This window comes from Narcine bancroftii, chromosome 14, assembly GCF_036971445.1.
Source record: "Narcine bancroftii isolate sNarBan1 chromosome 14, sNarBan1.hap1, whole genome shotgun sequence".
Lineage (NCBI taxonomy): Eukaryota > Metazoa > Chordata > Chondrichthyes > Torpediniformes > Narcinidae > Narcine > Narcine bancroftii.
In genome coordinates, this window is record NC_091482.1 from 30,959,330 (window position 1) to 30,984,410 (window position 25,081).

General features: G+C 47.6%; 1 protein-coding gene across 5 annotated transcripts in view; it reads left to right on the plus strand.

Moving 5' to 3' along the window:
- The first annotated feature begins 4,703 nt into the window (after nt 1–4,703).
- The window catches only part of lig3 (ligase III, DNA, ATP-dependent), a 131,427-nt gene continuing 111,049 nt past the window's right edge, over nt 4,704–25,081 (plus strand). For 4 of the 5 annotated variants that reach the window (XR_011348698.1, XM_069910904.1, XM_069910906.1 and 1 more), the window contains exons 1-3: nt 4,704–4,812; nt 22,508–23,106; nt 23,951–24,052. Coding sequence is in view for 4 of the 5 variants with exons in the window: in XM_069910904.1 (XP_069767005.1) it covers nt 22,536–23,106; nt 23,951–24,052 (673 nt within the window). In the remaining variant the exon portion in view is untranslated. Of the gene's footprint in view, nt 4,813–4,911; nt 4,982–22,507; nt 23,107–23,950; nt 24,053–25,081 lie in introns of those variants that run through there. The other variant, XM_069910905.1, reaches the window with a different exon arrangement.

The following is a 25,081-nucleotide window of genomic DNA, read 5'->3' on the forward strand; positions in this document are numbered from 1 at the left end:
TCATGCCCGGCTCGTGCTTGCGTCGAGGAAGCAACAGCCCGGCGAGTCCAGCAGGGCATATTTACAAGTATTAAAGGCATTGGGCAAAGACTGTAACTGTGTGGACAAAACTGCTGCCGAGATCACTAGCGACCTCGTCCGGGATGCCTATGTGGCCGGGCTCCGATCGAACGAAGTGAGGCTGCGTTTGCTCGAGCAAGGGGTAGAAAAACTAGAGGACGTGGCCCGGATTGCAATCACAATGGAGGATGCAGCCTTAAAGTCCACCGAGCTCTCTAGGGACTGGATCCCACATTCTGATGTGAGTAGAGTGCCCTTCTACCCTACCCCTGACGGCCTGTCGGCTGCTGCTACCCTGCCCCGTGCGAACCCGAAATGTTATTTCTGCGGGAGGGACAAGCACAGCAGGTCCCAGTGCCCAGCAAGAAAAGCCAGGTGCCAGAAGTGCCTTAAAAAGGGCCACTTTGCTGCAGTCTGTAGGTCTAAAATGGCCGCCGGCAAACACAGTGCCTCGTGTGAAGCTCAACCGCCACTATCCCATTCAAACTCTTCTTCCCCAGAGCTCTCGTCCAATGAGAGCGAGGGCTCCCCTGCACGGCAACGCCTGACGTCACGGAGACGCCGAACCCGGAAGGGGCAACCCACCGTCGCAACCATGGTGATGGCCTGCCTCTCGCCCCCGTGCGGAACACTTGACACTACCGCCGCTGCCGCCGCCACAGCCACCCCCGGGGCCGACGCTACCGCCGCTGCTGCCGCCGCCGCCACGGACAACCCCGGGGCCGACGCTACCGCCGCTGCTGCCGCCGCCACGGACACCTCCGGGGCCGACGCTACAGCCGCTGCTGCCGCCGCCACGGACACCCCCGGGGCCGACGCTACCGCCGCTGCTGCCGCCGCCGCAGCCACCCCCGCGGCCAACCAGGTGCTCACCCTAGCGTCCATCACTGACGACCGCCAGGGCCCGACCGCCAATCGCGAGCAACTACAAACCCCACTACTTACCATTCATCCGCCACAACAGCACTTCCGGGAGGTTCTCCAACCTGCTCCTCGAGCGTTGACTACGTCATCCCGTTGCGTGACGTCATCGCGCAAAACTCCCCTGTCAACTGCTTCAATAACATTAAACCAGCAATGCTCTCATCCCCTCACCAGAGCAATGGAACTGATTAAAGTGCATGGACACTACACCAATTGCTTATTTGACTCTGGGTCAACTGACAGTTTTATCCAGCCATATCTGGCCCTCCGTTGGGGACTTGACATTATCCCCACTACCCAGAGGATCTCATTAGCGACGAGGTCGCACTCGACTGGGATAAAGGGGTATTGCATCGCCACGCTGGAAGTACAGGGCGTGACGGTCACCCACTTTAAATTATTCGTCCTTCCCCAATTGTGCGCCCCAATGTTGCTGGGATTAGACTTCCAGTGTCAGTTCCAAACGGTGTCCCTACACTTTGGGGGACCCCACGCCCCCCTCTCGGTCTGCCATCGCCCCACTCCCGAAGCACCCGAGCAACCCGCCCCCGTGCCCCGGGGCCAATCCTGCGGCCTTTCCACACTCCGGATTGCCCCGCCAGCACTCTTCGCAAACCTCACCCCTGGCTGGAAGCCTGTGGCCACCAAAAGTCGGCAATATAGTTACGAAAACAGGCAATTCATTAGGAGTGAGGTGCGTAGATTGCTGGATGAGGGCATCATCGAACCCAATTCAAGCCCCTGGAGAGCCCAGGTGGTGGTTGTCAAGAATGGGGAAAAACTACGGATGGTGGTCGACTATAGCCAGACCATTAACCGCTTCACACTCCTGGATGCGTACCCCCTGCCACGCATCACGGATGTGGTGAACCAGATCGCCCAGTACCGCATTTTCTCCACTATTGACCTACGTTCGGCCTACCACCAGCTCCCGATCCGCTGCGAGGACCGACCATTCACGGCCTTTGAAGCGAATGGGCGGCTATATCAATTTCTCAGGGTACCATTCGGGGTCACAAATGGTGTCGCGGTCTTCCAGCGGGAAATGGACAGGATGGTGGACCAGAACGTGCTAACCGCTACCTTCCCGTATCTGGACAATATCACCATCTGCGGCCACGACATGCAGGACCATGACGCCAACCTAGACAAATTTCTTCAAACTGCCCGTCAGCTAAACCTGACTTACAATTTGGACAAGTGTGTTTTCCGGACCACACGACTCGCTATTCTAGGTTGTGTGGTGGAAAACGGGATAGTCATGCCAGATTCTGACTGCATGCGTCCCTTAATGGACTTACCCCCCCCACATACCCAGAAAGCTCTCAAACGCTGCCTGGGCCTTTTCTCGTATTACGCCCAATGGGTTCCAAACTACGCCGACAAGGCACGTCCTCTTATCAAGACCACCTCTTTTCCCCTCTCGACCGAAGCCACAGCGGCTTTCGATCGAATCAAATCTGACATCGCTGCTGCGACGCTGCACGCGATCGATGAGTCTGTCCCGTTTCAAGTCGAGATCGATGCATCCGACTTCGCCCTGGCAGCCACCTTGAACCAGGCCGGTCGGCCTGTAGCCTTCTTCTCCAGAATTAGACACTCCTCGATCGAGAAGGAGGCCCAGGCCATAGTTGAAGTGGTACGTCGTTGGAGACATTACCTCGCTGGGAGGCGCTTTACACTGTTGACTGATCAACGCGCGGTCTCCTTCATGTTCAGCAACACCCAGCGTGGTAAGATAAAAAACGACAAAATCGCCAGATGGAGAATCGAACTCTCCACCTTTAACTATGACATCCTGTACCGGCCTGGTAAGCTCAACGACCCGCCTGACGCGCTCTCCAGGGGGACGTGCGCCAGCATACAGATGGACAGACTACGGAAACTCCATGAGGCGCTCTGTCATCCAGGGGTCACTAGGTTTGCTCACTTTGTCAAGGCGCGCAACTTACCCTACACAGTTGAGGAGATCCGCTCCATGACCCGAGCCTGTTCGGTGTGCGCCGAATGCAAGCCCCACTTCTTCCGTCCGGATAACTCCCACGTTATCAAAGCCACCCGCCCCTTCGAGCGTCCTAGCGTAGACTTTAAGGGACCCCTACCGTCGACCAACCGTAATACCTACATCCTTACGGCCATCGACGAATACTCCCGCTTCCCATTCGCTGTGGCCTGCCCAGACACCACTGCCACCTCAGTGATACAGGCCCTTCACAGTATTTTCACCATCTTCGGGTACCCCAATTCCATCCACAGTGATAGGGGGTCCTCATTCATGAGTGCAGAGCTGCAACAGTACCTTCTGGAGTGTGGTATTGCTTCAAGCAGGACCACGAGCTGTGGCCTGCCCAGACACCACTGCCGACAAAACGACTGGGGAATTGAGCGACGGAGCAGTCGCACCCGATGAGCCCGCTGGCGACACCACTCCAGCGACCCCAATCCCGGCACCACGGCGGTCACGCCGGATGGTCAGACCCCCTGACCGCTACAGTCCTTGACCTACCCCTTCCTTTTCATTCTCTCCCTCGTTTTTGTTTTTTTTTCCCAGGGTCAATTCTCCAAGAAGGGGTGAATGTGATAGTACAGATCTATCACCAATGTACATAGTGTATATAGTTACTGTATCTAGACTGTGCTTACAGCGATTGGCTGAGAGCTAAGCCACACCTATTGTTTGGGCCTTAAAGGGTTGTGTCCCTAGCCAGGTCGGATCATTCCGGACTGGTCGGCCACCTGTGAAGAGCTCCGGTCTTTTGCTAATAAAAGCCTTGGTTTGGATCAACAAGTCTTTGGTTCTTTCGACGAGCTCTACAGAGGGAGGATTGTGGCAGTGCTGGATGGTGGGGGCGGCGGGGGGGAGTTTGCAGCAGCCATCCAATCTCTCGATGCCCCAACAGCAGACCCTAGTTGCAGCAATCCACCAATCATAGCTCCCGATGCCCCGGCCGATCGCCTACTGGAGCTCCCGGTGCCCCTTCAGAGGTCCCTTGTCCCAGCCATCTGCCCACTGGAGCTCCTGACACCCCGGAAGCCCCCCCCCATCCGTGCTCCCGGCTGCGGATCCTCACTCTGGATGCCCGCCCACCTAAACCCTCGATGTACTGGCTGCCCACCTATCGGAGGTCCCGACCACAGATCCTCGCCCCAATCTACCGCCCATCCGAGCTCCCGATTTGTATGGTTGACGAGGGGGTGAGGGTCGTCCAGGCATCGGGTTGTCTACGATGAATCAGGCATCCATATATATATGGCGAAACGGAGGCACTGGACTCTTGCTTTCCCACTGGTGCTTGTAAAGTAAGGGCTCCACTAATTACTGACATGGACCAACATGGGATATTCAAGCCCGAGTTGAGTGTCAGATGTTTGGCGCCAAACGTGGATGTCATCTGTACCAAACACTCGCTTAGACGATATCCATGGAAAAAATGTTCTGTTTTTTTTAATGTTTTTGGTTTTCAGAATTTTGGATAATAGATTATAATGCTGGAAATGCTCAGCTGCTTGAACTTTTATTTTTTGCATTTTCTATTTTCATTTCCAATTTCCATCTCTGTAGATTTTATAATATTAATTGTTTTATTGAAGTAAAATGTTTTAATGTAGGGGAAGTGGGTGATTTTAGAATCTCTGAATAAAAACCCGCACACTACGCATTTTATTTCGCGGACAAATAATGAAAGCCTTCGCCTGGCATGCGCCTTTAAACGGCCGCCACGTCACTGAGGCTCCCGCGGAGACAAAGCGGGAGCGGCGGATTGTTAAAGGGGAGGTGTGTGGCGTGGAGGAGAGTGGGCCGCGGCCATCACCGGACTTTCGGCGCAGGTCAGTGAGACGGCGAGGAGCGCGGCTCCTTTGACGGGCCGGATGGGGGTGGCTGAGTGAAGAATGTCCCGGACCTGCTCGTTTCTGCGTGTGAGAGTCGAGGTTGACTGTGTGTGGTGGGGCCCGCAGGCCTCGGCCTCGATTAGGTGTCGCGGCCGCTTCCCACAAGGTTGGAGGAGCGGGCAGGCCGCTGACGGGACGGGGCGGGCTCGGCTGGGCCCCGTGTTTAGCGCGGTTGCTGATGGCTGTACCTGCAGTGTTGTGGTGGGTTTTGGGCGGGGGGGGGGGCGGTGTCCCTGTCCTGATTTGGGGGTGTGTGTGTCCCTGTCCTGATTTGGGGGTGTGTGTGTGTGTGTCCCAGTCCTGATTTGGGGGTGTGTGTGTGTCCCGGTCCTGATTTGGGGGTGTGTGTGTGTGTGTCCCTGTCCTGATTTGGGGGTGTGTGTGTGTGTGTCCCAGTCCTGATTTGGGGGTGTGTGTGTGTGTGTCCCTGTCCTGATTTGGGGGTGTGTGTGTGTGTCCCAGTCCTGATTTGGGGGTGTGTGTGTGTGTGTCCCTGTCCTGATTTGGGGGTGTGTGTGTGTGTCCCAGTCCTGATTTGGGGGTGTGTGTGTGTGTGTCCCTGTCCTGATTTGGGGGTGTGTGTGTGTGTCCCAGTCCTGATTTGGGGGTGTGTGTGTGTCCCGGTCCTGATTTGGGGGTGTGTGTGTCCCTGTCCTGATTTGGGTGTGTGTGTGTGTGTGTCCCTGTCCTGATTTGGGGGTGTGTGTGTGTGTGTCCCAGTCCTGATTTGGGGGTGTGTGTGTCCCTGTCCTGATTTGGGGGTGTGTGTGTGTGTGTCCCAGTCCTGATTTGGGGGTGTGTGTGTGTCCCGGTCCTGATTTGGGGGTGTGTGTGTGTGTGTCCCTGTCCTGATTTGGGGGTGTGTGTGTGTGTGTCCCAGTCCTGATTTGGGGGTGTGTGTGTGTGTGTCCCTGTCCTGATTTGGGGGTGTGTGTGTGTGTCCCAGTCCTGATTTGGGGGTGTGTGTGTGTGTGTCCCTGTCCTGATTTGGGGGTGTGTGTGTGTGTCCCAGTCCTGATTTGGGGGTGTGTGTGTGTGTGTCCCTGTCCTGATTTGGGGGTGTGTGTGTGTGTCCCAGTCCTGATTTGGGGGTGTGTGTGTGTGTCCCAGTCCTGATTTGGGGGTGTGTGTGTGTCCCGGTCCTGATTTGGGGGTGTGTGTGTCCCTGTCCTGATTTGGGTGTGTGTGTGTGTGTGTCCCTGTCCTGATTTGGGGGTGTGTGTGTGTGTGTCCCAGTCCTGATTTGGGGGTGTGTGTGTGTGTGTCCCAGTCCTGATTTGGGGGTGTGTGTGTGTGTCCCAGTCCTGATTTGGGGGTGTGTGTGTGTGTGTCCCAGTCCTGATTTGGGGGTGTGTGTGTGTGTGTCCCAGTCCTGATTTGGGGGTGTGTGTGTGTGTGTGTCCCAGTCCTGATTTGGGGGTGTGTGTGTGTCCCTGTCCTGATTTGGGGGTGTGTGTGTGTCCCTGTCCTGATTTGGGGGTGTGTGTGTGTCCCTGTCCTGATTTGGGGGTGTGTGTGTGTCCCTGTCCTGATTTGGGGGTGTGTGTGTGTGTCCCTATCCTGATTTGGGGGTGTGTGTGTGTGTGTCCCAGTCCTGATTTGGGGGTGTGTGTGTGTGTGTCCCAGTCCTGATTTGGGGGTGTGTGTGTGTGTGTCCCAGTCCTGATTTGGGGGTGTGTGTGTGTGTCCCAATCCTGATTTGGGGGTGTGTGTGTGTGTCCCAGTCCTGATTTGGGGGTGTGTGTGTGTGTGTCCCAGTCCTGATTTGGGGGTGTGTGTGTGTCCCTGTCCTGATTTGGGGGTGTGTGTGTGTCCCTGTCCTGATTTGGGGGTGTGTGTGTGTGTCCCTGTGCTGATTTGGGGGTGTGTGTGTGTGTCCCGGTCCTGATTTGGGGGTGTGTGTGTGTCCCGGTCCTGATTTGGGGGTGTGTGTGTGTGTCCCTGTCCTGATTTGGGGGTGTGTGTGTGTGTCCCTGTCCTGATTTGGGGGTGTGTGTGTGTGTGTCCCAGTCCTGATTTGGGGGTGTGTGTGTGTCCCTGTCCTGATTTGGGGGTGTGTGTGTGTCCCTGTCCTGATTTGGGGGTGTGTGTGTGTCCCTGTCCTGATTTGGGGGTGTGTGTGTGTGTCCCGGTCCTGATTTGGGGGTGTGTATGTGTCCCTGTCCTGATTTGGGGGTGTGTGTGTGTCCCGGTCCTGATTTGGGGGTGTGTGTGTGTCCCGGTCCTGATTTGGGGGTGTGTGTGTGTCCCGGTCCTGATTTGGGGGTGTGTGTGTGTCCCGGTCCTGATTTGGGGGTGTGTGTGTGTCCCGGTCCTGATTTGGGGGTGTGTGTATGTGTGTCCCGGTCCTGATTTGGGGGTGTGTGTATGTCCCGGTCCTGATTTGGGGGTGTGTGTATTTGTGTCCCGGTTCTGATTTGGGGGTGTGTGTGTGTGTCCCGGTCCTGATTTGGGGGTGTGTGTGTGTCCCGGTCCTGATTTGGGGGTGTGTGTGTGTCCCGGTCCTGATTTGGGGTTGTGTGTGTGTGTCCCTGTCCTGATTTGGGGGTGTGTGTGTGTGTCCCGGTCCTGATATGGGGGTGTGTGTGTGTGTGTCCCGGTCCTGATATGGGGGTGTGTGTGTGTGTGTCCCGGTCCTGATATGGGGGTGTGTGTGTGTGTCCCGGTCCTGATATGGGGGTGTGTGTGTGTCCCGGTCCTGATTTGGGGGTGTGTGTCCCGGTCCTGATTTGGGGGTGTGTGTCCCGGTCCTGATTTGGGGGTGTGTGTCCCGGTCCTGATTTGGGGGTGTGTGTGTGTCCCGGTCCTGATTTGGGGGTGTGTGTGTCCCGGTCCTGATTTGGGGGTGTGTGTGTCCCTGTCCTGATTTGCGGGTGTGTGTGTGTCCCTGTCCTGATTTGGGGGTGTGTGTGTGTCCCTGTCCTGATTTGGGTGTGTGTGTCCCTGTCCTGATTTGGGTGTGTGTGTCCCTGTCCTGATTTGGGTGTGTGTGTCCCTGTCCTGATTTGGGTGTGTGTGTCCCTGTCCTGATTTGGGTGTGTGTGTCCCTGTCCTGATTTGGGTGTGTGTGTCCCTGTCCTGATTTGGGGGTGTGTGTCCCTGTCCTGATTTGGGGGTGTGTGTCCCTGTCCTGATTTGGGGGTGTGTGTCCCTGTCCTGATTTGGGGGTGTGTGTGTGTCCCTGTCCTGATTTGGGGGTGTGTGTGTGTGTCCCTGTCCTGATTTGGGGGTGTGTGTGTGTGTCCCTGTCCTGATTTGGGGGTGTGTGTGTGTGTGTGTCCCTGTCCTGATTTGGGGGTGTGTGTGTGTGTGTGTCCCTGTCCTGATTTGGGGGGGTGTGTGTGTGTGTGTCCCTGTCCTGATTTGGGGGGGGGTGTGTGTGTGTGTGTGTGTGTGTGTGTGTGTGTCCCTGTCCTGATTTGGGGGTGTGTGTGTGTGTCCCTGTCCTGATTTGGGGGTGTGTGTGTGTGTGTCCCTGTCCTCAATTTTTTTTTGGGGAGGGGGTTCTGATCCTTGTCCTGATTTTGGGGAGGGAGCTGGGGTCCCTGTACCTTATTTTAAGGGGGGGGGGGTACCTAACCTGATGGGCTCTCCCAATACTCATCATGCTTTTTGGCTGATTATTGACTTACCCATAGGATCTGCCCCGTGGGAAAGAAAACTTGACTATAAAAAGTTACCATCCGACCCTGTGAAATGCTTTACAATTTAAATATTTCCTAAGATGGTGCTCTTGTGGTATGGGAAATGGTGACCAGTTTCTGCCCACTGTCACTTTGGTTTGGTGGAACATGGATCAGGGTTCTGTTGAGTTTCAGCTCGTCCATGAACACTGCAATTGGCTCTGTCCATCTGAACATGTAGGGCAAGGTTAATGTGTGCCGAAAAGGTTGCAGTTTCACGGTGCAATGATGCATTGTTCTGGAGTGTCAGCCGAGATCAGGGATGGTCAACTTTTTAATTTATACAGACAGGGAGGTAAGACATTTTGGCCTATGGGCCGAAATAGCCTGCTTCTGTGCTGTATGTCTAAATTAAAAGTTTGGCCACCCCCTGGCCGAAATCTTTGACCTCTAGCATCTGGATTTTGACATGACTCCAACAACATTTTAACTTGGCAGGATGGTGTGGTCAATGTGCTGTGCACGCGTTGTGTGGAATCCAAGCTTCCACCTTGTTAGACCCGGAGAGAAACAACAGACACCAGTGTTTTCCCAAATCCAAAGAATGAACCCTTTTATTTACAATTGGAGAACTATTTATAGTATTTACAATGGCCTTGGTCCTGAGGGAACTCTCGCGAGCCATCTCACAACATGTTGATGGATTGCTTAAGTCCCGAGAACTGGTAACAGCCACTCCTGGCGATGGTTGGGTCGCTCTGTTTCGGGCACCCTAGCACCTCACCTTTCAGCTGGTTACTCATATGAGTGGAGTCTGGGTTCCACTTGGTAGGGCTTCACTGGTGTCCAAACTCTTTGATACTTCCTTACAGGTTCCAGTGATGTAGAGGTTATAGGCTCGTTTCCTTGTGATTAGTGGTTCAATGGTTGCTGAAGTTTGAATGTGTCCTTCTGGGCATCCAGGTTGAGTTGTGCAGGTGTTGTTTCAGCTAGGTTGCATTCTGTTGGTCGCAACTGGTTGGCATGTCTGGTCCAACTTGTACATCACTTTTCTTTGGATTCTCCCCACCTGTCATACATCTAACATCTCTGTATTTCCACACCAACACACATTGACCATAATGAAACATGCTTTCTTTGGATCCATGCCAGCAATTGTACTGTTGTTCCATCTCATAATCTCTCGGTCCAGATTCAGTTCTTAGTGGAAACATGATGTCATATGGTGCTCATATTTTCCTACCAAATAAGTTTTCAGCAGGCGAAGTGCCACTTGGAGTTTGTGGGTTTGTAATTTAAGAAGAATGTCTGCAGTATCTCCTCTGTTGAACCCTCATATCTCATTTGAACATATCCACAAAATGTTCTGCTTGACCATTGGAGTGAGGTTGATATGGAGGTGAGCAAATATACATGATGCTTGCAAAAAAAAAAATGAAGACGGCTGCTGTGAACTGTTTCCCATTGTCTGAAACTAATGTTACAGGAGAACCAAATTGATTGAATATGGACTTGAGTTCCATGATTGTAGCTGATGCAGTTGGTCAGGCTATTTTGATGACCTCAGGCCATTTGGAATACGCGTTCCACTTTGATTAGGTAGTACTCCCCATTAATTAAGCCTGCTTAGTCAATATGAAGATGATTCCATGGCCTGTTTGGTCGAGGCCAGGAATGTAGATTTGGCTTAATGGAATTTTGCAGCCAAGGCACATTGGATACATGACCATGTCAGTTGTTCAATCTGCTCATCCATCAGAGGCCAATAAACATAGCTTTCTGCAAGTGCTTTCCTTTGATTCATTCCAGGATGTCCACTTTGAAACTTTGAGGATTGTAGATTACAGAGCTTTGGGTATCACAATCCTTTCTGCAAACAAACATTAGTGATTGCCACTGGTTCTTGTCTTTTGAAGAACGGCTGGATTTCCATTCGTGGACAAGCTTTGAGCCACCCTGAATGATGATAACGCATTATCTCTTGTAGGAGGTTGTCTTCGCTCGTTGCTTATCTGACTCTTTCTGCTGTGACCGGTAATGAGTTAATAACATCTTTGAATACCTGGTTGACCTCTACCTCTACAGCAGTAGATTTCAACCTTTCTCTTTCCACTTGCATACCATTTTCAGTAATCCCTATGCTATTGGTGCTCTGTGATTAATAAGGGATTGCTTAAGGTGGGATGTGAGTGGGAAGGGAAGGTTGAGAATCACTGCTCTAGACTCAATTATTACTGAAATATTTTGCTTGAGAAAAATTGTCATTGGCCCATTTCCTTTGGAGTTATGAAACCGTGCACATAACGAGTCAATTAGGTTCGATTAAAACAGTGGTTTTCAAACCTTTCCACCCACATGCCACCTTAAGCAATCTCATACTAATCACAGAGCACCAATGGCATAGTGAATCAAATACTACCAGGATCAGACTGTGATCAGTCAGAAGAGAGAATTGCTGTCCATAAAGTATTGTATGGAATTTCTTAACCACAAAAACAATTGCTAGAGCTTCCTTTTCAATTTGTCCATGGTTACTCTCTGCTGCTGTTAGAGAGCATTAATATGTGAGAAATGACTGAACCCAGCCTAGTCTGTGATGCATCTGAAGCTACAACAATCTCCAAGTTTGGATCGTAGTGTGTCAAAAGAAGGTTCAAGTTTAGCATCAACTTAACTCGATTGAATGACTCTCGACATTTTGATTTCCATTGGCTACCCATGGTAAGGAGCTCGTTGAGTGGATCACGGAGTTCATGCATCGCCGGCAGAAATAAACTGCAGTGACTGATACGACCCAGGAATGAACGTAGCGTGGTCATATTTGTGGGTGCAAGCATGAGCTTGATAGTCAGTCTTTTGTGGATTGGGCCGTTGTCCATTTTCATCAATGATGAAACCAAGATATTTCACTGACTTTATGAAAAATGTGCATTTTTCTCAATGGACTTGAAAACCGTAGTCTTTGATGAAGGATCCAATCAAGATGATCAAACAATTCTTGACCATGTGCTCCCATGACCAGGATGTCATCTAGGTACATTGCAACTCCTGGAACGTTGTTCAACATTGTGTCTATGATCTGTTGAAAGATAGCTGGAGCAGTCTTCACTCTGAATGGTAGATGTCTGTATCTGAACAGTCCACAGTGCGTGTTGATGGTTAACCATTCCTTGGATCGTCATCCACCTCCACCTGTAGATAAGCCTCTGCTAAGTCCATCTTTGAAAAGCATTTGCCACCATTCATCTTAGTGTAAGAGGCCATCAGGTAATGGCATTGGGTACTGATAGATGTCTAATGCTGCATTCAGACTAGTTGAGAAATCAACACACAGAAGTACGGAGCTATTGATTTTTTTTTTAAACACCATGACAGGTGTAGCCCATGATGTTGTAGCCATTTCAATTCTTGGTCTACTCTTGCAGTGCTGTGTATGAGACAGGTCATTTTTGGCTTGGTTTCATGTTTGGCAGAAGACAGAGTTTTGCCTTCATTTTAGTGCACTGTGTGAGGTCTTTGGAAAACATTGTTGCATGGCGTGGCTTTAGCTGTGCCAGCAACGTGGCATATATTGTTGAGTGGCTGGTCCAGAACGTTCAACCTTTTGATCCAGTTGAGAACTAGGTTAGGATATTTTACCAGATAGCATGTTCCATTTTCTCTGCCCCGTTTAAGCTGACAGAGCAGCCAACTGAACCTAACAACTCCAGGAATCCCCCCGGAAGTGTGCCGTGCTTTTGGTTGGAGTCACCTCTAGCTGACCAATCATTTTCTACTTTTCTTTGATATTAGGATAATGTCCGACCCTTATCAGTTTGAAGCCTCACTGGGAGGCCATTAATGTGCACTTTGCTCAGATTTCCTGCATTTGCTGTTAGTCACTTTGAAAGTCACTGTTGATGGGTTTGTTTCACTTTTGAGGGTGAAGTGAACTTATCAGATATTTTCCACCTTCCATCTCTACAGCATTCTGTTTTATGCCCCAGGTGCTTGCATTTACTCGAGTGTTGACGTATGTACAGGCAGTCATGAGTGTAGTGCCAGTCACTGCAGTTCCAACAGGTGCTGGGTGGGTCATACTTTTGTCCAGCAGGGTCTGATGACTTGACTGCCTGGACATAACCACTTGAAGATGGGTGTGCTACTTCCATCATTTTGCTGTTGTGTTTCAGATTAATTAAGCATTGGCATTCAGCTGTTAATCTTTGAAGAGTCATATCTGACTCCTGCTCAGTCTTCACTAGCAAACGCGTTCTGAGGTCAGCATCTTGGTGTGACTACATTCCTGCCACAAAGACTAGACACTTAGGGAGTTTAAAATGCTCACGTTGTCAATTCACCATACAGTTTATGTCACAAAATCTTTGGTATCTTTCTTAGACATTTTGAAATGCTGATACCGAATTTTGAACACTGATGTTTGCTTACCGAATATCTCTGCCAACATGTTAAGTGTTTCCCTGAAGCTGAGCTCACGAGGATGTTTTGGCAGAATGAAGTTTGTGTAGCACTCATGTTCTTGAGTGTAACTTCCTCAACAGCAGCTTAATTTTCCACACATCATTGAACATGGCAAAGTCGACTGCAAATAAATCTTCATACTTTTTAAATCAAGTTTCAAATATGCTTGATTTGGGGTCAAATGAGAACTCAGTGATAGAGCTCATTAAAGCATCTGCCAAATTTGAATGAACTTCAGGCTCACTTTCTACAATGGCTGGAGACCCAATGGACACTTTCTCTGCCAGCTGGTCAATTAGCCTCACTTTTTCTGCTGCTGCTTGAGGCCAGCCTGCAGCTGTTCCATTGTGACTGACATTGTCACCTCATCACCAAAATGCTGTAAATGTGCCAAATGTTTGTGCTGTGCACATGTTGTGTGAAAAACAAGCCTCCACCTCGTTAGTCCCGGAGAGAAACTACAGATACCAGTGTTTTCAAAATCCAAAGAATGAACCCTTTTATTTAAAATTAGAGAATTATTTATAGTATTTAGAATGGCCTTGGTCCCGAGGAAACTCTTGCAAGCCATATCTCACATGTGACTGGATTGTCCTCACACCCATTCCTGGCAAAGGTGGATTTGCTCTGTTTAGGGCATCCTAGCAGATCTGAACAAAATTAAAATATTCAGATGCTCGTAACTTCATAACAGCTGATCTGTTTCTCCAGTCTTTTTTTCAGATTCAAATACTATTTATTGTCATGTAATAAAATAGAAATGTAATATTACATGAAATTGCTACAAGGCAGGCAATGATTTGCCATTAGCATTGCCCAGCACCCCTTCAGTCAGAGAAGCAAAAGAGTCCCCCAGGGTTTGTGGATTCGCCTTGAGCGCTTCCGCAGCCTCTGCAACTGCACAAGACTCCAATTCATTACAGACTATCAGCCTCCCGAGCCCAGATCCAAATGTCCGACAAGATGAAGAAGCCTTCGGCGCCCAGGTCCCTTTGGGAGACCTCATTGCTCTCCGCGTCCACTGGAATCCTGGTTCTGATACTGTACCTCATTCTCCTGTGCCCACCTCCATCAGCCTGAATGGGTTCCCTACCTGCAAGTCACAACATCTTGCTGCTTATGCATGTCCTTCAGCCACAGAGCCCCTTGCTGGTCAGCACTCTTAGCATAGAGCCCTCTGCTTCTCCTTCTCAATGGGAGTTGTTCTCCCCATTACCCCTTCCCTGCTCCCAGAGTGTGCAACCCTTCGAGACTGCTGCAGAACATGGGTGCCACCATCCTGGTCCTAGATCCTGCGATTGCAGTATTTTAAATAAAGGCCCATTCAAGCCCATACGGAGCTGTTGGCAGTAGGACTGGGCAATAGGAAACACTACATCTCTGCTCCCTGCTCTCCCCACCGGTAGCGCTGCCATTTTTGTTTCCTTGTCCTGATATCGGTGCCCTTTTTTTTTTAAAAAAAAAAAAAAAACTTGCTGCTCCTCTTGAGTGGCCCCATCATCCATGACTGTCTTTGGGGAATTTTGCATATGCTTAATTTTGGAAGTAAGAAACCTGTTGCTCATCCATAAATGGGTGGTAGAATGTTAAAACACATGATGCTGGAGAAACTTCAGCACCTCAAACAGTGTCCTTTATATAGCAAAGGTAAAAATACAGAACCAATGTTATCAAGGTATGAAAAAATGTCAGCAGGTGTCTGAATAAAAGGGTGTGGTGGGGAGGCGTGGTTTCAAAGGCGCGAGGTGATAGGTGGCGAAGGGAGGGAGAGGACAACTTCCAGCCACCTCTCCTCCCCTTGCTCCTGTACCTTCCCTCCCTCCTCCATTTATTACCTCCTGCCTTTGCGACCATGCCTCCCTCCCATCTCTTTTATTCGGAGGCCTGCCAACATTTTTCCATACCTTGATAGTGGGCTGAAGCCCAAAATGTCGGTAATGTATTTTTACCTTTGCTATGTAAAAGACACTCTTGACCAGCTGAGTTTCTCCAGCATTGAGTGGGTTTTTACTTCAACCACAGTATCTGCAGATTTTTGTGTTTTACTTCTGGTAGAGTGTTGAACTGTTGCAAGAACCTCCATTACCTGTTATGCTTAGTTTCGTTGACTAGATGAATGGGAGTTGAGGAGAAACTGGACATGATATGCTCTATCTTGTTAAATACAGTGAGTTTTGTACGCCAAGCATATTAAATCTTTAATACCTAAAACACTTGCTGGTAACTTGTCCTTAACCTTTCAGCTCATTGTTATTGTGAATGTGGACTTTATCGAATCCAATCTATCATTTAATGTCTAACACCCACCTGCAAATACCTGTACTTTGCTTCAAGTAAGTTTGACAAAGGCTCCATAGGTCTTCTGATTTTTTTTTTGTAATCTAGCCCTGTGAACTAATGATCAGCATTCTTTGGTCTTATTCTGCATGTCCAATAACATAAAATAGGTTCTGTACATGGATTTCCAAATATCTCTCAATATTTAATCACGTATAATTTTAGAAAAACCCATTATCTAATGGGTAATTTCACTTGCCTACATAAAATGTCAGTTTGTTATAGTCGTACAGCAAAGACATGGACCCTTCAGACCACCATGTACATGTTGACCAAAATGTTTCTATCTATAATTGCCCCATTTTGCAAGCAGTCCTGTAGCCTTTGGAATCTAAGTGCTTCTCCATATATTTGTGATGTGAGTGTCTGCGCCTCCACCACCTGCTCGGGCAATGCATTCCAGATGCCAACCACCTACTTGGCTCTTCCTTGGAGAGGTGGGGAAGCAGATATGACAGCAATGTTTCAGAGACTGTCAGAAAGACACCTGAACAAGCAGGGATATGACAATAGACAATAGGAGCTGGAGTAGGCCTTTCGGCCCGTTGAGCCAACACCACCATTTTACTGATCATGGCTGATCACTACCATCAGTACCCCTTTCCAGCCTTATCCCCATAACCCTTAACTCCTTTGCCCACTAGAGTCTTATCTAACTCTCTTTTGAACATAATCAGCGAATCTGCCTCTACCACCCTCTGTGGCAGAGCATTCCACAGATTCACACTTCTCTGGGTAAAAAAATGTTTTCTCATCTCCGTCCTAAAGGGCCTACCCTGTATTATTAAACTATGCCCTCTGGTCCTCGTCTCCCCCATCATTGGGAACAAGTAATCCGACTTCACCCTGTCTATCCTCCTGATGATTTTGTATACCTCAATCATGTCCCCCCTCATCCTTCTAAACTCCATCGGATACAAGTCCAGTTTTTCTAGCATGTCAGTCAGATAGGATTAGTTTAAATTAGCATCATGGTTGTTGAGCTATTCTCTGTATCTTGTCTCTGCAGCTCCCAATTTTGTGCTCCTGCAGAGGTCCTCACACATCCCTTCCCTTTCCCAACCTCCTTAGATGTAACAAAAAGAAACTAAGTCTATCCAATCTTTTCTCATAACAGAATCGACCCATCCCAGGCAATATCCCCATGTGAAAATCACATCCTTCTCATGGAACGGACATAGTAATCAATATTTTATAAAGTTGTATCAAGACTTTATCCTCTTACATTCTATGCCTGGTTAACAAAGGCAACTATCTTGTGTATGTACGCAAAAGTGCTGGAGAAATTCAGCAGGTCCCACAATGTCCATAGGAGACAAAGATGTATAACCAATATATCAGGCCTGAGCCCTTCATCAAAGTGTGAGCAAAAAAAACAGACAGGTGCCTGAATAAAAAGGTAGAGAAGAAGGGACATGGAAAGCCCAACAGCAAGAGGCCATAGGTGGATGTGGGTAGGAGGGCAGGAGAGAAAAGCTGAAAATTGATCAGGGGTTAGCTCTGTGAATGCAGAACTAGAAGAAAGAATACATTGGGATAGAGGTTGCGAGAGACAGGGAGTGTTGAAAGAAACTGAAAATGTTGATGCCATTTGGGGATGAATTGATGGACTATGGGGTGTTGTTCCTCCAATTTGCAGGTGATCTCATTTGGGCAGTGCATGACACTATAGAAAGACATCCAATCATGGCAATGGGTTAGAGCACACATGTCAAACTCTGGCCCGCGATATAATTATATTTGGCCCGCAAGATCATATCAAAAATGTATTAGAGGTGGCCCGCTGGCCGCCGCGCCAGTATAGCGCATGCACAGTAACTGCTGTGTCCCAGGGTGAGAGAGAGAGAGAAAAATCCTGGTCCTTGAAAAGTAGTGGTGGGTGGTTTTATAAACACGCTGTCATGTCCCCCCGTCCACCCCCCCCCACCGCAGCGCGGCCTGGCCGGTGTCAGGGGAAGCCAAGGCCGTTTCCCAGCGCCCGAAACCCCAGTGGCACAGCGTTTCTTGGAGCTGCAGATGGAGTCGGGACGCCGGAGGGAAGATTGGGGCTCCCTGCCTGGCGATGGGGGCGCCGGCCGCCCTGCGCCTTCCCACCGGACCAGCGGCGGGTGCCCGGAGTACACGTGGAGAGTGAGGCTGGTCGGGCAGGTAGGGTAGCCAATCTCGGGAGTGGTGTGGGCTGGATCGGGATTAGCCGCGCTCACCTGCTCCTCCACCGCTGACCGGGATCCCAGCGCGGCCCTGAGCACGGAGACTGCCCTAGAAAGGTCCTGGGACACCGGCACGGAAAGAAAAGGGGGTCCAGGAGAAACTCAGCAGGTCAAAGGGGGGTACGAGAGAAACTTTGCAGGTCAAGGGGGAGGGGTCCGGGAGAAACTCATAAGGTCAAGGGGAGGGGGTCCAGGAGAAACTCAGCAGGTCAAGGGGAGTCTGGCAGAAACTTAGCAGGTCAAGGGGGGTCCGGGAGAAACTCAGCAGGTCAAGGGGGGTCCGGCAGAAACTCAGGGGGGGCCTGACCTCACCAGGACCATTGCCCACTCCCCCTCCCTGACGCAGGCCGACCCGCGACTCACGGTGACGGGGCCGCTGATCTGCCGAAATGCTGCCCTGCAGCGAGAGCCGATGGCCCCGCACTGTCGTTGTCCAACCCGATCGCCCGCAAACCCCGCCCTCCCGCACACAGGCCTGAGTAAGTATTATGAACTTTAATCTCAGGATAAAACGATCTTCCAATAGTTTCATGTCACAGTGATAAATATATTCCTGGTTAAAAATGGTCCTGCACCTGGATACAAGCTCATTAGGCATAAAACTTGAAAAGTGTGTAAATCAAAGGATATCTGTACCAATGGAAAAAGGGCATGGCAAATAACCCTGCTCGAGTTCATGCCCACAATCAGTCACCCATTTGATTGTTTCAGGAATCATGTTATTCTCCCACATTCTCAATAGCCCTCAGATTTTACTATTCGACAGCACACTAGCAACATTTGACAAATCCTCCATAGAGAAATATTATTTATTGAATATTTTATTTCTCATTTGTTAATGCTTCTGGAAAGAGTTTATCCAAAACTATTATTAAACATTTATTTTAATAAGAAAAAGTTTAACATTACATATGTTGAAAGAAGAGAAAACATGCAGATGTTGTTGAAAATTTTCAATAAATATTTAGTTCGGCCCTCGACTTGGTCCATGTTTTTAATTTTGGCCCTCCGTGAATTTGAGTTTGACACCCCTGGGTTAGAGAAATTAAATAGGTGCCTTCAGCCTTCCACAGGGACTGCTCCCTCCATGACATCCTATCCACATGTGACTTCACCTTCAGAGAATTATGTACCATTATTCCTAGATCCCTCTGTTCTACTGCACTCTTCAGTGCCCTACCATTCACCATGTATGTCCTATTTTGATTAGTCCTGCCAAAATGTAACACCTCACACTTATCTGCATTAAACTCCGTCTGCCATTTTTCAGCTCACTCTTCTAACTGGCCTAAATCCCTCTGCAAGCTTTGAAACCCTTCTTCAATATCCACAACTCCACCTATCTTAGTATCATCCGCATACTTACTAATCCAATTTACCACCCCATCATGCAGATCATTACTATTTGTCATACATTAATGGACCCAATACTGAACCCTGAGGCACCAGCTTCCAATCTGACAAACAGATGCCATTACTCTCTGGCATCTCCTATTCAACCATTGTTGAATCCATTTTACTACTTCCATGTTAATACCTAATGATTGAACCCATTTGTTACCCATTGGTGGTTATACCAAATTCCATGTGATGTATTAGTCTGCCAATGAGAATGGTGCAGGGAAGGCAGACCAAATAAACTTCAGAATCAAGCATTAAGTTGATCAAAGTTTCAACCTTGGGCCATTAGTTGTCATTCAAACCAGTTAAATGTGTGCATATTGGAGCGTGGATACAAAACTTTTATTAAAAATGTTTAAATGTGAATATGTATTGATTTGCAAATGGTACAGCGTAAATGTGAGGTGCTGATGTACGTACAAAGATCTAGAAACGGAAGTCGTGATCTGCAAGGCATAGAACTGAAATGTTTAGGGTGTGAATGACGGGAAAAATATTAAAAGTGAATAAGAATTGTTTGAGGACAAGCAACAGAGTGTAGTTAAAAGGATGAAGAGATAATTTTTCATTTGTAAAGTTACTGTTTGAAATGAGGGTGAAAGGTTATAAAGAATCGTGATGGGGTTAAAACATGATGGGATCTGAGCATGAGAATGCTGCTGGAGAGAAAAATAAGAGACCTGTCTGAACTAGGATTTCATTTTTTAAAATGGGAACAAGGAAAATAGAATATCAAACATTAAGAGGGGGGAGGGGGGGGGAGGGGGGGGAGGGGGGGGAGGGGGGGGAGGGGGGGGAGGGGGGGGAGGGGGGGGAGGGGGGGAGGGGGGGAGGGGGGAGAAGGGGAGGGGGGAGGGAGGGAGGGGGGGAAGGGGGGAGGGGGGGGAGGGGGGGAGGGGGGAGGGGGGGAGGGAGGGGAGGGAGGGGAGGGGGGAGGGAGGGGGGAGGGAGGGAGGGGGGAGGGAGGGAGGGGGGAGGGAGGGAGGGAGGGGGGAGGGAGGGAGGGGGGAGGGAGGGGGGAGGGAGGGAGGGGGGAGGGAGGGAGGGGGGAGGGGGGAGGGAGGGAGGGGGGAGGGAGGGAGGGGGGAGGGGGAACTGGTTTCTGCATGGCAAGCTGGCAGCTTGTCGAACCCTCATTTTGAAGATGGGTTGTGAGTTCTGAGTTCAGCCTGTTGAAAACCCTTGTGATCCATACAAGAGGAAAAGGTGTTTCATCTGAAATAAGGGAAACAAAAGAACTCTGGCAGCTTTCAGAAGAAGAGGTTATCATTTGGAAAACCCTAATCGGGCAAATTTCTTTGGCAAGACACTGAAAGCGACTGATTGGAGGTTGTGTCCAACAAGCAATAAATCTCTCTCTGAAACCAACAAGAGCCTTCCTGACCATTTAACCGTTTTCACTAGAGCCTGGTGAAAAATCATAAATGTTAAATTCTGTGCATAGTATAAGAACTTGGAAGAGTGAGAAGTGAGATTGGACTGAATCAAAGAACTTTTTTGAATGTGCACATTACATACACGTGCGCTTAGAATTAGAAGGGGGTGAAGTTAATACTAATAGTTTGATCCTGTTTTTATGTTTAAAGAAAATTAAAAATAACTTGTGTTTAAATAACTATTTGTCTTGGTGAATTTCTGTTGGTGCTAGGTTTTGGGATTCTCTGGGACCTTAACATTTTAAACACTGATTCTACCATCTCTTCTGACTCACTGTCCTCAGTGAGGGGATATCTTGACCTTTGGATCTTTCATTATTTCCCCTTTCACTTTAAATGTGTTCTTTAGTTTTAGACTCCCCTAATCTTGGAGAAAGACTGTGATCTATTCTATCGATACCCAAATTATTTTAATATGGTAAAAAAAACCACAGAAAATAAATAGTTAAAAAATACAAACGTTTCAAATTGCTGCTCCCTGGCAGTTAGTTAGCCAATCACACAATGCACAATCTCAAACAACCAGAAAATTCACTTATTGGACATCTACTAATCCCCATAGGTGCTGGATACTGGGGGTTTTACTGCATCTCTGCAAAAGTTTAAAATATCATCCTTCAGCCTCTTGCGCTCCATTGAGAACAATTCTAGTCTATCCAATCTCCTTGTAAATAAAGCCTTCCATTCCAGGCATGGTTCTGATGAATCTCTTCAACACTTCTGGTGCTACCACATCCTTTTAAGGTTATGGTGACTAGAACTGCACACAATTTTCCACATGTTCAGCTGTAACGTGATACTCCAGCTCTTGTACTCAATGCCCCTGCATATTCAGACAAGCATGAGAAATGCCTTTTTCACTACCCAATCCATTTGTGTCGTACCCCAGTGTCTCTCCATGCATTAGTACTTCTAAGGTCATCACTCTATACTTAGTGTTTGAGATCAATACTGAAAGCCCAATAAATTTTTTTGTGCAAGTTCTCTTTCAGTAAGCATCGGAAATCAGTGAGTAGGGCAGACATTGGAAGTGTAAACTCCCATTATCTCAATTTCTGTCTTTTGATGGATCTAAAAGGATGATATTTATGCTTTTGATTAACTTGCAGAGTAATGTATTGCTGGATGAGTGCATAATAACCTTCTTTAATTCTTGATACTTTTTTGTATAGGATAATCTGAAACTTAAAATGTTCACGAAATCGGGTTGTCCTATACAGAGAGTATAAAATTCTTACTTTGGCACCGCTGCCATCTTCCTGCCTGCTCCCATGCAATTTTGCGCATGCCCCATAAGTTATTTGCAACATCTCAATGCTTCTCTGCGGGGTCCATCCGCCCGATCTGACTGCTTTCAGCTCTGTCCAGGCTTTAAACGGCTTGTTACAGGAGCTGACAGTGGTTTATTTTAAAATATCCAAATTTAAACCTTGAAATGATCATTTGTTATTAAAATACTGCGATTTGCTTTTAACAGCATCTGCTGGTCAGTGGTAAGTGCCTTTTTTTGCGGGGGTGGGGAGGGAGGGGGTGGAAAGTCTGTCATATTCAAAGCGTATTGCTCAAAATCAACATTTTTGGTGGAAGTAAAATCTGAAAGTCTGTAGACACTGCAGTTCAAGTAAAAACACAATACTGGAGAAACTCTGTTCCTTATACAGCAAAGATAAAGATATGTAACTGATGGTTCATGCTTGAGGACTTTTGGGGGTTGTCCTATATATAGTCATCCTGTACAGCAGCATACATGCTACATGATTTATTTCTTCAAGAAACGATATGAAGTTGAGCAAATTGATGACTAGAACTGTTTACCATGTACATTTTCATGTGTCTGAATGTTAAGCAACTTGATTATTTTCCCCTTGTTATCATTGAATTGCCAGTCTCTTTAAAAGTTGGAGTATAAATGTACGAGAACAACTTGATATCCTATTGTCATTTTGATCTGTAATTCTGAATTGACTTGTAAATTTTCGTCTTCAACCTTGCAGATTCATGTAGCATTAGGAATATGGTGTATTGTTCATTATTGGTCAATTAGTGTTATTGTAAAATTCTCCTTTATATAGGGGAAACAAAGGAGAAAGATCTTTTTGTTTACATGACAATAAATAGAATCTTGAATGACTTGCTGTAATTTTTTTTCCTTTTTGTTTTGCAGATGAGCAGTTGACTGATGCAAAACTTCCATGTACAGGCTGCTTTCCCATTTAACAAAAGTATTATTTAGACTTGAGAAGACCTGCCCAGTACGAAGTCAACTAGATACTTTGGGAGTTGAAAGCCAAAGCACTTCTACCTTGTTTTCGGTTCCATATTTTCAGGTGGTCCAGTTTCTTTGTCCTCTCTCTGCTTCTTTGGTTGTGAGCAGTAACTGGTTACCGGCAGTGTGGAGTGCGAGACATTGTGTTTTCAGCCTAGTTGTGGTGACATTGCCTTGGGCTCCTATTTGCACATTTTCCATACCAAAGGCCAAAATGCCAGAGCAGCGATATTGTGTGGACTATGCAAAGCGTGGCACTGCTGGCTGCAGGAAATGCAGGGAAAAACTCCCAAAGGGATCCGTGCGGCTTGGGAGGATTGTGCCGAATCCTTTTTCTGAGGGAGCTGAGATGAAGGAATGGTATCACATTAAATGTATGTTTGAGAAGCTGGAACGAGCCCGACTAAGTACCAAGAAGATCGATGATATAACTGATCTAGAAGGACATGAAGAGCTTCAAGATCCTGAGAGGGATCTGATCAACCAACATATTAAAGGTCAGATCAAGTTTGATGAGGATTGTATTGTTAGATGAATTCATGTAATTTTCTTTGTGATTCAAATTCAGTGGCTTGACAGGTGGGATATGCTCCTTCTTATTAATGAGCTGGTCTGATCTGAAGTCCTGGGTTTGATTCTAGATCTGCACTGAGCAGAAGCTGGGACATTGCATTTGGTCCCGGTGCTGGAGGATTAGTAAGAAAATAGCAAAAATTCCTGATCCTGATTACAATCCAAAGACTCAGTTGGAAAGTGTCTGTTGAGAGTAGGATCAGGGCCTTGTGGTGATGCCTCCAATGCTCAAATATTTCCTGTTCTCTGTGCTTGCATCTGAAAAGTGGCCAATTGGGTGAGTTTCTGAGCACTTTGGTGATTGGGGCAGGAAGTAGGAAGTGAGGAAAGGCTGCCTCTCTAACGTGTTTCATCGGATTGCCTGTGTTGATGGTGGTAATTCATATCCAAGAATGTGCGAGTATAATGGCACTTAGGAGCACAGATTTTCTAGTTCATAAGTAACTTTCCCTTTGATTGCAATTTAAATTGTTTGTTATTAGGGCAACACAGTGTAGTGGTTAACACAACGCTATTACAAAGCTAATAACCTGGGTTCGAATCTGGTGCTGCCAGTAAGGGGATTATGCATTCTTCCTTGTGTCTGTGTGGGCTTCCTCTGGGTGTTCTGGTTTCCTCTCACCCTTCAGGGTTTGTAGGTCAATTGGAGTATTTGTACAGCATGAGCTTGTGGGCTGGAAGGGCCTGTTTCCATGCTTTGTATCTAAAAATTAAAAGAAATGTGTGCTTAATGAAAAAGTACTGATATAGTTTTAATTTCGTTTCTAGAACTTGCAGTCAAGAATGGCTTGTTATCCTCAAAAGTCAAGGCCTCTCCAAGTCAACCGACCGTTATCACCCCATCGCCTCGTAAATTCTCTGGATTCTCTGGTAAAGTCTCATGCTCCTTCAGTGGTGTTTTGTTGTGATAATAAATGTGATGAAGTGTTTTTTCTGCATTGAGGGCATCAGCTTTAAATGTTCATGTATCTGGAAAAGAAGAAATTCAAGAAGGTGCAGGCTTGTTTTTAAAAAAAAAAAACAACTTTAGATTTTTATTTATAATACTTTGCACTCCAGTGACATCAGTACTCCAGACCAGCTTGTATCTTATTAAAATTTCTGAGTTTCCTTTTGGTGACTGTTCACTTGTCAATAATGGAGAACTATTCAAAAAGTGGAAAAAAAATATAGCTGAATGTATCCTGTTTGGTGTGTTTCACTTCTAAACTCCCCACACTCCTACACCTATCTGTAGTAGATCTGGTTTTGTTCAGCAGTTGATTAATGTGGAGGGATTTTTGCTCTCTGCAAAATGGCAGTTAGTTTTTTGTTTAAGTGGTAGTTTCCTCTGTAACCTCTAATTCATTGCATGTGAACAATTTTGAGAGATGCCTTTCTCCAGATAGTTGTGAAATATTAAAGGTAAAGTGGGATGAACAGCAAAGATGGCATTTGAGGAGAACCCACATGAACACAAATAAAATGAATGATACAATGCTGGAGTTTAATTAAACTGAATGGGAAGAAACTTTTGTGAGTTTAAAGATCACATAGTCCTCTGTGTAGTTTAGGTTGATTTTCTCATGTAAAATCAATGCAAGTGCCAAGTTTATCATTTTCAATATATAATTTGGAAAAATGTTGACTGGATTGATTGTAGACAGGTTTTCAGTTAAAAGAAAATTCACATTGTGCCAGTCAGCACATATAAGAGAAATCCTTGACTTCCTCATCGGAAGATTGCAGTCCGTACGAATTGGAAACTACGTCTCCTCACTGATTATCCACACAGGTGCACCTCAAGGATACACACTTAGCCCACTGCTCGACTCCTGATACACCTATGACTGTGACCAGGGCCAATTCCAATGCTATTTACAAATTTGCTGATGACACCACAGTTGTCGGCAGAATCGC